At 30.2% G+C, this 11,531-nt stretch overlaps 1 protein-coding gene across 1 annotated transcript; it reads left to right on the top strand.

Moving 5' to 3' along the window:
* Nucleotides 1–3,724: 3,724 nt before the first annotated feature.
* Nucleotides 3,725–10,876, top strand: LOC18031402 (amino acid transporter AVT1A). Its single transcript, XM_006421037.2, has 11 exons — nucleotides 3,725–4,238; nucleotides 5,504–5,778; nucleotides 6,119–6,333; nucleotides 6,693–6,716; nucleotides 6,801–6,981; nucleotides 7,084–7,303; nucleotides 7,388–7,523; nucleotides 7,646–7,811; nucleotides 8,958–9,001; nucleotides 10,243–10,305; nucleotides 10,715–10,876. Exons 1-11 carry the CDS (start codon nucleotides 4,000–4,002, stop codon nucleotides 10,805–10,807), a joined length of 1,656 nt encoding a protein of 551 aa, XP_006421100.1. The 5' UTR covers nucleotides 3,725–3,999; the 3' UTR covers nucleotides 10,808–10,876.
* The last annotated feature ends 655 nt before the right edge of the window (nucleotides 10,877–11,531 follow it).

The following is an 11,531-nucleotide window of genomic DNA, read 5'->3' as shown; positions in this document are numbered from 1 at the left end:
CCATTGACGTCTTCAAACCTTTAAGACTTTGCTAAGGTCATAAGGATATAATGGTAATTTCACCTATGTAATTTGGACAATATTCTGTTAGTTTTCTTAACGATTTGAAGACGGTAGTAGATAGGTGCAAAAAAATATAACTTCAAGTGGAGCTCAACAAAAAAAAATTAAGAATTATTTATTTTTGAAAAAGTGTAAAAAAATAGGTGGACGGTAAATAATTACATTTTATAAATTTTGTAAAATACTGTAAAACCTTGATAAATTAATAGCTTGGAAATATGGAAAATCTATTAATTTAGTGAATAACAATATATTGATAAGTTAACAATTATTAACTCACCAATAAAATGATAATTTATTAATTTATATAGATAATTTCAAGTTGATAATATGAATTTTTGTGAAGTATAAAGCTAATGTAAATTAAAGAATTAATTCTGTCAACTTGTATGACATAATTTTGATTTGATCTTGCTGAGTGAATCAGTCATTCAATGATCCTTTGGCTTGATCACAATTATATGGTAACTCATTAGATAGAACGTTTTGGAGAGACAATAAATTAAGCCGATATCTATCTTATCTTTGTTAACACAACATACAAAATACAACAATATATTAAGCCAATATCTATCTTATCTTTGTTAACATAGCATACAGAATACAATAATAGCTTCACATTTGAAATGTGTAAAGAAAATGACAAAGACTGATGAAATGTATAAAGCGTTATGCTAGGATATCAAAGAAATTATATACATATCATATGTATTTAGTTTCAAATTAATTAATTCATGTATTAATTGGGTCTTAGAGACAAATAAGATTCTTTTGAGTATTTATTATCTAATAAATTTAGGAAATTATTAATTTACTACTTTGGCCCAAAGTTGGGACCCAAAAAACTAATACTTAATTGGGGTTATCAATTTAGAGAAAGCCTTTCTACACCCCTCTAGATTCCTCATAAAAACCATTTCTTATTGAAATTACCTAAATAACCAAAGACAATTAATTCATTTTTTTTTGTTTCGAATGAAAATTAAATTAAACCTTATTTTAACAAAATTTTAAACCCACCACATTTTATAATTTATATTTATATTTTAAATTTTAAATAAAAAATATTCTTTTAAAGAAAATTATAAGAATGTTGACTTATGGAGATATAAATAATCTAATAAGAAGAAAATAATTAAAGATTTTAGGATTTGTATGTATTTTATAATAAGAACTTAAAAAGAGATGCTCTATGTAGGGATGAAACTTTGTAGGAAGATGATTAATTTTTTTAATGTGGGGTATTTTATAAATTAAAATTAAGAGTATTTTAAGAAATAAAATTCAAGAGCGATTTTATAAGAATTTTATAAGGATGTTAAAAGCTCCACTGATCAATTTATTTAGTATTAATTTAATAAAATTCTACTCTCTATTGAAAATGTGGACTAAAATGTAGAATTTAATTAAGGTAATTTAAAATTTTCACAATTGAATAAGACAAATAGTTTGTCCTCATAATTGAAATTTGATTCCCAACTATATAGAAATTAGAGCCCCATTCTATAATGTTAAGATTTCATATATTTTGTTCCTTCTTTTGTTTTAATAAATAAATAACTTTAAGGGAAAATATCACTTGTATACCCTTAAATGACATTTGTATCAAACGTACTACAACACTTTTAACATGTATCAATCGTATACTCTAAGTTGACAAAATGTGTTTGTCATCCACCAAACCGTTAGCTGCCGTTAGAAAGTTAACTGAATTGTGACAAATTGACTATTTTACCCTTAAAACTCAAAATAAGGTAAAAATATATATTTACCCCAAAAATTAACGTAACTTTTCAATACATTTTTTTATTTTGTTTAACAATACATTTTTATTAAAAAATAAATTATTAATGGTACATATTATTAACAATTATCCGTAAAAAATTATCTATATTATATCATAAAAAATTATTAACAACATGTTATTTACAATTATATATATTATACCATAAAAATTTCCAATTCGAAATTGGAGGAGTAGATTCAGCAGTGAAGTATCATTTTCTTTTTTTTAATCCCGTTGAAACAACATTATTTCACATAAATGACGTCATTTTCCGATACATGGGATGACATGTCATTTTTTTATCAATATATATCATATGACATGTCAGTTTTTAGTAGGTAAATCGGATGACATGTCGTTTTTTTAATTAAAGTTTCTTCCATTTGAAAAAATTAAATTACCCTTATGATGTCAGTACACACTTTGTCAATTTAAAATATATGAATAATACATGTTAAAAATATTGTAATACGTTTAATATAAGGGGAGATTGCCAATTTCCCCCTACAGTAATTAACATATACCATTTTTTCCCCTGCTGTTTTTATAATGGCCAAAAAACCCCCTAATATCATAAGTTTATAATATTATCCTTATTTTCAACTACTCTTTTATTTATATTTATTATAAATTAAATAAATCACATGAATAGACACTAAATAAAAAATTAAGCATTAAAAATAAGAAATATATGTTTTGATATGAACAAAAAAATTAATAATAATTTTTTTATACTTGTTTATTTTGTGAAAATTTTCTTATAATAAATATATAAGAAAATTATTAGTAAAATGATAAAAAAATTATTATAAGAAAACCTGAACGAAAAATAAAAATTTATTATAAGATAAATAATAAAATATTTTTCCTATACTTTTTACATTTAATTTTAAAATATTACAAAATGTTTATTATAAGAAAATATTCACAAAATAAATAATTATAAGAAAAAATTTTATTATTAATTTTTTTGCTCATATCAAAACATATATTTCTTGTTTTTAATGCTTAATTTTTTATTTAGTTTCTATTCATGTAATTTATTTAATTTATAATAAATATAAATAAAAGGTAGTTAAAAATAAAGATAATATTGTAAACTTATACTGTCAAGAGAGTTTTTGACCATTATAAAAATAAAAAAAAAATAAATGATATATGTTAATTACTGTAAGAGGAAAAGTGGCAATCCCCCTTAATATAAGTATCATTTAAAAGTATCTGAGTGATATTTTTCATAATTTTATTAATTTTAATTTGAGAATTCGACTCTCCAGTCTAACCAATAGTCACGGAAGCGAGAAAAGTTGTGGTTACGCAACAATGCTCTCATATGACGACATATCCCCCCGTCATGCAATTTCGGTGACGTGGCGATGTCTAGAAACATCTCGATTCTGTGAAAAATGGGCTATTATTCCCACTTTTGTCGTTAAGTAAATTGTTCATTGTACTAAAAGCGCTTTTCTAAAGCAAGTTAATGCCACAGTTACTGCGCTATAAGTAACACCTACAAAAGAAAAAAAATCACTTTGCAATATATTTGTAAAATAACGTTACAATTCTAACATTTGAATCTTAAATTATAACTAATTAATATGATTTTCGTATATATAATAGTTTAGACCAATCATTTTTCAACAAAGGCAGCCCCCGGACGCCCAATTTCAGAGCCTGGAATTATGTTTAGACCGATTACTTTTTATGTTGTATATGGTGAATCGCGATCTTAAGATTTGAAATCACCTGCGAAATAAATAAATAAAATCAACTTCTGAGTATGACGAACCAATGAACAAACTGAGTGCAGTTGTTCGACAGAAAGGCGCGTGCTGAATCAGTTTCCTTATCATCATCAGCCGACATTAATTGTTTTGATTTTGGATGATTTCTGGGATTGTGCCAAAACCAATGACTTACGAAATAAAAAAATGAGAATACGAAACAAAACAAAACAAAACAAAACAAAACTTTCAATCTCAATCTCAGCCACCCAAATCTTTTAACCACAGCACAGGTGTTTCATTCCAAATTAACCAAAGTACTATATTCATGTTCTAGGGGTTTCGTCACTTCTTTGGTATAAATATAAAGTAGCAGGGTGGTCAGCTGTTGTCTTGATATTCTTCTTACTTGTGAGTACTGTTAACATGGCTGAGAAGGACAGAGAGAAAAGAGAAGAGTTGTTCTTATTGGAAAATGAAGATGGTGAAGAACAACAGCAAGATATTGAAGTGAACAAAATTGGAAGTAGTAGTAGTAGCTCTGCTTCTGGTGGCAGTGGCAGTGATGAAGAAGAAGAAGAAGATCAATATGATTATGAGGGTGGTATTGGTAGGGGCTCTTCTACTGGTACTTTCACTTCTCAGCAATGGCCCCAGAGTTTCAGGTACGACACAAGCTGCCTCTGATCACTCTCTGTTATTTCTTTTTGTATATTTTAATGGAATTAATTAGTCATAATATTTAGTGGTATATACTATCATCAAAACTACATATTAAAATAAAAAAAAAATTAGGAATATTTTATCAGCTTTTTGATGCGTTAGATGAGATATTCAACTAATTTTAATTCCTTTATTTTTAGTGAGAACCACAAACAAGTCATCTTGAGTGCCCTGTATACATAGCATTTTGGCTATATATATATATATATATATATATTTTGTAAATGTTGGATGGAAATTAATCAGTTTTTCTTGTCTCCATAACGTGGACTTGAAGGGCTGCATTTGTCATCCTAGAGACAACAAGACCTATTGCATTTTATTAGTCAGATCATCGCTAGGATCAATTTTTAATCTGTATCCATTTCGTCTATATGTCAAGAAATGACTTAACTAAGGTGACAGAAAAATGCAGAGTTATGTAAACATCTTTTCATGGGCTGTGAGCGTTAGAAAAAAATATTAAAGTTGCCAATTTAGTCACGTTATAATGGTAAAAACCTTTGGTTCAATAACTTAATTAGTAGCAGGCCATGGATTCGGGAAAGAAACATGCCATTTGAATATTTCTTACAATGCAGAAAGAAAGTTAATCAGAAATGCTGAAACAGCATGCTCCTGCTCTGACATCTTGGTCAGTATAATTTGATTCACTATTTCGCTGTCATATGATGTATGGTAAAAGGTCTCTAAACATATATTTTGTGGTTGCAGAACCAAATTTTGGGGCCGAGACTTATCAATTGAGAATCAGCTTCTAGATATGTCTTCATAAGATAGAGAATTAAACAACCAACTTTCATCATATAAACTACAAAATTTAAGAGGTGAAAAGAAGAGATAACTACTGTAATTGTGTAAAATCTATCTTGTTTTCATTCCATGTCCTCTATTCAGCTGTAGAAAGGTGGGGAATAATATTTTTTTTTATCACATAAAAGAAATATTAGCAGGCAAGACAAATTTAGAGCCCCTGTTATGTGTGTAGAACACTATCCCAATGAAGGGAGTTCTTGAAAGTGCATTTTTTATTTTATCTTATTTTATTTTTCACATGACTCAAGTCACACATTTCATTTGTTCAAGAAACTAACATTTAAATGTGGCTTTTAAGATTATATCAGGTGAGCATATAGTTATGCTTATTCAAGGATTGTGCTCTTTCTGTTGAATTCATTGAGGTACTCCACCTTTATTTTCATGGCAGGGAAACAACTGATTCTTATACAATTGCTGCATCACCATATTTTGGGACACTTGGACCTTCTCCAAGTATTAAATATTCAAGCTTCCTCAGTCAAGACAGAAATAATTTAGACATGGATGCAAAATACCCTTTCTTGTCTGAATATGAAAAGGAAGAGTTGGATAGGATCTCAAGAACTCGATCATCATTGTCAGAGAAAATATCATTTCATAAGCAACTCACAGGAGAATTACCCATTGCACATGGCTGTAGCTTTACTCAAACAATTTTTAATGGTAAGCTATGTGAATATAAACATTCTTTTGCCTTCATCATTAACATCCTTCATTCCTAGTTGTATTTTTTATGTTCTTAAAGTTATTAAAAAAGTTTAGGAGGGCTGTTTAACATTTAAAACTGGCCATGCTCATAGTGATTGATAAAAATGTGGGCAAATTTGCTCATATTTGTCTATTTATCTTATTTGTTCTTCTAATTTAAGCTTACCAATTATCAAAGGAAATGAGAAAATTGTAACTTTAGGCTAGAAACTGGTGGAACACTATGCTGTCTTATGTTGTACATATTCTGTTGTTTTTCTGGGCTGATTTTGATTTGTCAAATTGCTTTGGCCAGGAATTAATGTAATGGCTGGAGTTGGGCTTCTTTCAACTCCTTACACAGTGAAAGAAGCAGGCTGGGCCAGTCTGGTCGTACTTCTTCTTTTTGCAGTTGTCTGTTGTTATACAGCTTCTCTTATGAGATATTGCTTTGAGAGCAAGGAAGGCATCACAACCTATCCAGATATAGGTGAAGCTGCATTTGGCAAATATGGACGTCTTTTGATATCAGTAAGTTGGTAACTTCCAGTGACAGTATAGCAAAATGTCGGTGAAGTGGTAGTAATGATAATTATCTGTCCTTATTCTTTGTCTTGGTTCAGATGGGTGCATCCTATTCAATTCATTTGTTTGGTTTGACATTAGTTGCTCTGCATTTCTTTTATGTTGGGATGGTTAATCATGCACTTCAGATGTAATAAATGTGTCCAATTTTGTTTTGGTGCAGAATTCCTTTCTATTTTCTAGTAGTTTTCTCTCCAATATTGTTTAAAAGGAAACTTACTTCCGCTCCTCTATTATTTATTTTATTCTTAGTTTGATCATTTTGTATTCAATGTTCTCACAAGTATTTTTGGTTCTTCGTGCAGGTACTTTTGTACACGGAGTTATATGTAAGTGAAGCAATAAACATTTTGTTTTTGTTTCTTGCTAATAATTTTCAAGCAGTCTTCTAAGATATCTTTTTCTGTGTGCAGTCATATTGTGTGGAATTTATAATTTTGGAAGGGGATAATCTAACCAGTTTATTCCCTGGAGCATCATTGGACTGGCCTGGTTTTCAGCTAGACTCTACACACCTCTTTGGAATTTTGACTGCTTTAATTGTTCTACCCACCATTTGGTTGAGGGATCTCCGAGTTATCTCATATCTTTCAGGTGTTGCAAACTTGTTTGTCAGTAGTTTTATGACATTCAGGGAAAGAAAATTTTTAAGATTCATTATGTATATCAATCTTCATCTTGTTATCTATTTTGCAGCTACTGGGGTCGTTGCTACTATCTTAATAGTACTCTGTGTGCTTTTTCTTGGTACAATTGAGGGTATTGGTTTCCATCCAACTGGTCAGGTGGTGAAGTGGAGTGGCATGCCATTTGCCATTGGTATTTATGGGTTTTGCTATTCTGGGCACTCTGTGTTTCCTAATATCTACCAATCAATGGCCGATAAAACAAAATTTACCAAGGCATTGATAACATGGTAAATAATATTTTATTTTTTGGGGTTAGGCCATTTGTTATACCTGACTTTGTTTCTATTCCTTACTCATTACTTCTTGTGCAGTTTTGCTCTGTGCGTTCTAATATACGGGGGTGTTGCAGTAATGGGATTTCTTATGTTTGGTCAAGGTACCTTGTCTCAGATAACTTTGAATATGCCGCCTCATGCATTTGCTTCAAAAGTTGCAGTGTGGACAACAGTAAGTATGATATAGTGGATTCTAACCCGGATTATAGGAGTTGGATGTTTATGTTGTCTTTTTGAGAGAGGGTCATTATAATATGACATGGTCCTAAGCTTTTCTACATTGATCATTTGCAGGTTATCAACCCATTCACTAAATATGCACTCTTGATGAACCCATTAGCCAGGAGTATAGAAGAGCTACTGCCTGCTGGAATTTCAAATAATTACTGGTGTTTTATTCTTCTTAGGACTGCACTTGTCTTTTCTTCTGTTTGTGCTGCTTTCCTTCTTCCATTTTTCAGTAAGTTTGGAACTTGACTTTGCTTTTCTTTTATTCTTATCCATATTTGTTCAGAAGTACATGGAATTTTATTTTAGCTTATGTTTGTTAACGTGTATCACATTTCATGTTTTGTTCAATCTTTTGCTTAAATTGTTTGAAGTGACATCATGCGTAAAATTAATTGTTCTGTGGTTTGGTACTTCATGCGGTAAGTGCCCAACTAAAAATAATGGAATGCGATTTTGTGAAAATATAGTTTGTGGTTTCATTAGCAATTAAGAATCTATAGGTTATACTGATTTAGGCATCAATTGGTAGCTGACCTGAGGCAAGTATCAGTTTCAGTTTTATCATTGTGTGTGAAAATTCATAGCCTTGAAAGGCCCTTTTGATGTACAGTTATGGAAATTGTATGTTAGTTTAACCATATTCATTCTCATATTCTATAAAAATATAACAATTTAAATTACGTAGTAATTATAACCATAGTTCAAGATATGACAGACTGAACAATAGTAAATTATGTAGCAATTCTCATATTCTATGTTGGGAGGGTTGCACGACTGAGTCCCTGTGGCAATGTAAAGAAGCATTGTTTCAGATACAAGCTGTGAGGACTTTAGAATCCAGGAGGCTGAGGGATTCTCTGCATCCACATACTGAGAACATTAATATGGATTTTGAATCAGAATAACTAATTGTGCCTATAATAGCTGACCACATTATTATAACAAAGTTCAGATATGTATAATTATATAAACACTGTCTGAAAATGAATCCAAAACTTCAATCAAGTCAGATTGGGGTGGTTTGATTGACTCCAGCCATATTAGCTTTTGAACACTATGATAGATAGGTGCTGTATGTATTGAAGTTCTCCATAATGAATGGATGAAGTTTCAAAAATTTTAATATCAAGCGTATGGATATTTTCCAGTCATTACTTTTTCTTTTTTTAAAAAAATTCCAGACCTTACTTAACCATACCTTTCAAGGAACCTGCATAGGGTAACTGCAGCCGATGGCAAAATGAATTTCATTATTGATTCATTGGTTATTGTTGGGCTTCTGGCTTATTATCAGTTTGCTCTCACTCTTGAAGTGCTTTGCTTCTTATGCTTGTGAGTTTGAAAGGACTAAAAATATATTTTTGCTTGATGCCAGGTCTTGTAATGGCTTTAATTGGTTCTCTACTCAGCATACTTGTGGTAAGCATAAAAATCTTTATTTCCAATTATATAATACTGATGTTTTTTGTGTACCTCCAATTTTCCTTACAATCTCAATCTGGAAACAACTATTGTTTATTCCAGCACTGTTTGATAGATATACAATTTCTGGTAATACATGAATCATGACAATCCAGTTCATTAAACTGAATTATTATTGAGGCTATCATACATGATCCTTTCTAAACTAGGTTTCAACTGTAATATATATATACCATTTGAAAAATTGGAGCGGATGCTAATTTCGGTAGACTTAGCAGTGCTTTAGTTAAAGAATGTCAGGCTTTGCTATGTTGTTTCCTGGAGCTCACAATTGTGCAGGATGAGAATTATTGATTTTCTGGTTATCTAGAAGGAAAATTATACTCTGAATATGCTTTAACTATTTAAAGTCCTTACAAATATTCTGTCTGTCATATATCGTTTAGAGGGAGTGTTAAAAGACTCAGAAATGTAGTATACTTTAAAATAATCTTGAGGGTAGTATTGTTGATTCCAATGTTTAATTTCAATTTTTGAAGTTTAAGAACTTCAATAGCATGCAATCAGATCTTCCTGCTGCTCTAGGGCCCTTTATCTTCTTGTTAGGGAGTAAGATACTGAAGAATTTTTGAAGTATTGTTTTTAAGTACTTTGGTATAGTTTTCGAATAATTCATCATATCAATTTAAGAATACAGCAAACAATCTCAGGTGATACTTATATTCATGTAAATTAGTTTGTTCTAGGAAATCTTTCCAGCATTACTCTTCAACTTCATTTATTTTCTTTCATCTCTTATGAAATAACTAGAGTCAGTGAAGGGTGTTCAAGATTGATGGAAATGCAAGAGCTTCCTATCACAAAACGATAAGAAATGCCTTTTAACTTATCATTATAGTACGTATTTTATCAAAGGGTTAAAGTAATATGATTGTGATCTACTGAGAACTCCTAATATTCAATTTATGGAGATGCCGCTATTTCAGTAACTTCAAGGACTATACAGAGTACTAAAAACAGTGCTTTGAAAATTCAAGCATTTTGATAATTTCGTTGTCTGCTTGTAGCCTGATTTATATATTAGTAGCCTACATCCTTTGGGAAAAACATTCATTTCCGTGAATGTGACTGAATAGGACAATAATATTGCCCGTATCCTTTCTTTGTTGTCCTGAAGTTTTTCAAGGATTTTATTTTCAAAATCCATATAATCTTATATATCGTTGGCTCTTGTTCAGGCAATAATAATGCCATCATTATGTTTCATAAAAATCTTGGGGAAGAAAGCTACTAGAACACAGGTATCCATATTCTAACTCAATGTTAATGTAATTTAGTTCAACTTGCAGGAATTTCTTTCTGTGCGTCAAAATGAAGAAAATGGTAATAGAATGATATGATGAATAATCTGATATTAAATTTCTTCAAAAAAGATTTCATCTTTTAGGCTTCTTAGAATGCAGATAAAAACACTTTCCTGGAGAAAAAATTGCAGTATAAAACATGCCCTCAAATGGTATCACCTCTTTATCTTATATAATTCACACAATGAAGCATATAATAATGCCTCAGCCAATAACCATCCCCGCATATTAGGACCGCACATTTCAAAGCTTAACTTTATTAGTAGCCGCTATGCGAACAGATTGTTTTCAGTACTCAAAACATCTACAGTTCTCTTTCTTAATGTTAGCTTTTTCACCTTATCAGATTGTTTCAAGTACTGCAATTGCTGTACTGGGTGTGATTTGTGCAATCCTGGGGACATTTTCTTCAGTTGCAAAGATTGCCGAGAATTACTGATGTATCAAACTGTAAGATTTTATTATTGATTCTGCTGTAATCGATCTCTCTTTACAATGCAGCTACAATTTTTAAACTTTTTGACATAATGCCAGGATGTCTGGCTGATAGAACTTGTTATTCAGTATGCTATCTTAGAAGAATTTTATTACCCTTGCAAGTGATGGTTAAAAATTGTTTTGCAGTGGAAACATTTGAATCGTAATTCTCATAAAATATATAAAATTACCATAATATAGAAATCGTATTTTTACTTTTTTAAAAAATAATTTACTCTCAAGTCACGATTTGCCATTACCAATCTTGTTAAATCATGATTTGTTACGAACGATTTTATTGAATCACGATCTATCACCAATGCTATGATTCAAGTTCGATCTATACTTGATATGTGAGCGCCTTTATTATTACTAAAAACAACTAGCAGTATAAAAAATTTTCTCTTAAAATTAGAGAGAAAAAATTTAATTTTATGCCCTATGGCTCCTCTTTATTCCTTAAACCTTATGCTCTCTAACTATCTCTTTTCTTAATACAATAAAAAATATTTGATTTAAATTAGAAGATTGGATAAAATTAAAAAAATGACATTGCACTTGTTCTTATAAAATAACATAAAACTCCTTATATATAATTATATTAAGTGGAGTTTCTCATCAAATAATATATTTAAGGTTTTAAAAAAATTTTGGAAGGCTTTTTTTTTTTTTTAAAAACAAAAATT

The sequence above is a fragment of the Citrus clementina genome, unplaced genomic scaffold (genome assembly GCF_000493195.1).
Source record: "Citrus clementina cultivar Clemenules unplaced genomic scaffold, Citrus_clementina_v1.0 scaffold_9, whole genome shotgun sequence".
Classification (NCBI taxonomy): domain Eukaryota; kingdom Viridiplantae; phylum Streptophyta; class Magnoliopsida; order Sapindales; family Rutaceae; genus Citrus; species Citrus x clementina.
Note: the sequence above shows the minus strand (reverse complement) of the source record. Positions and strands in the feature narration are given on the sequence as shown.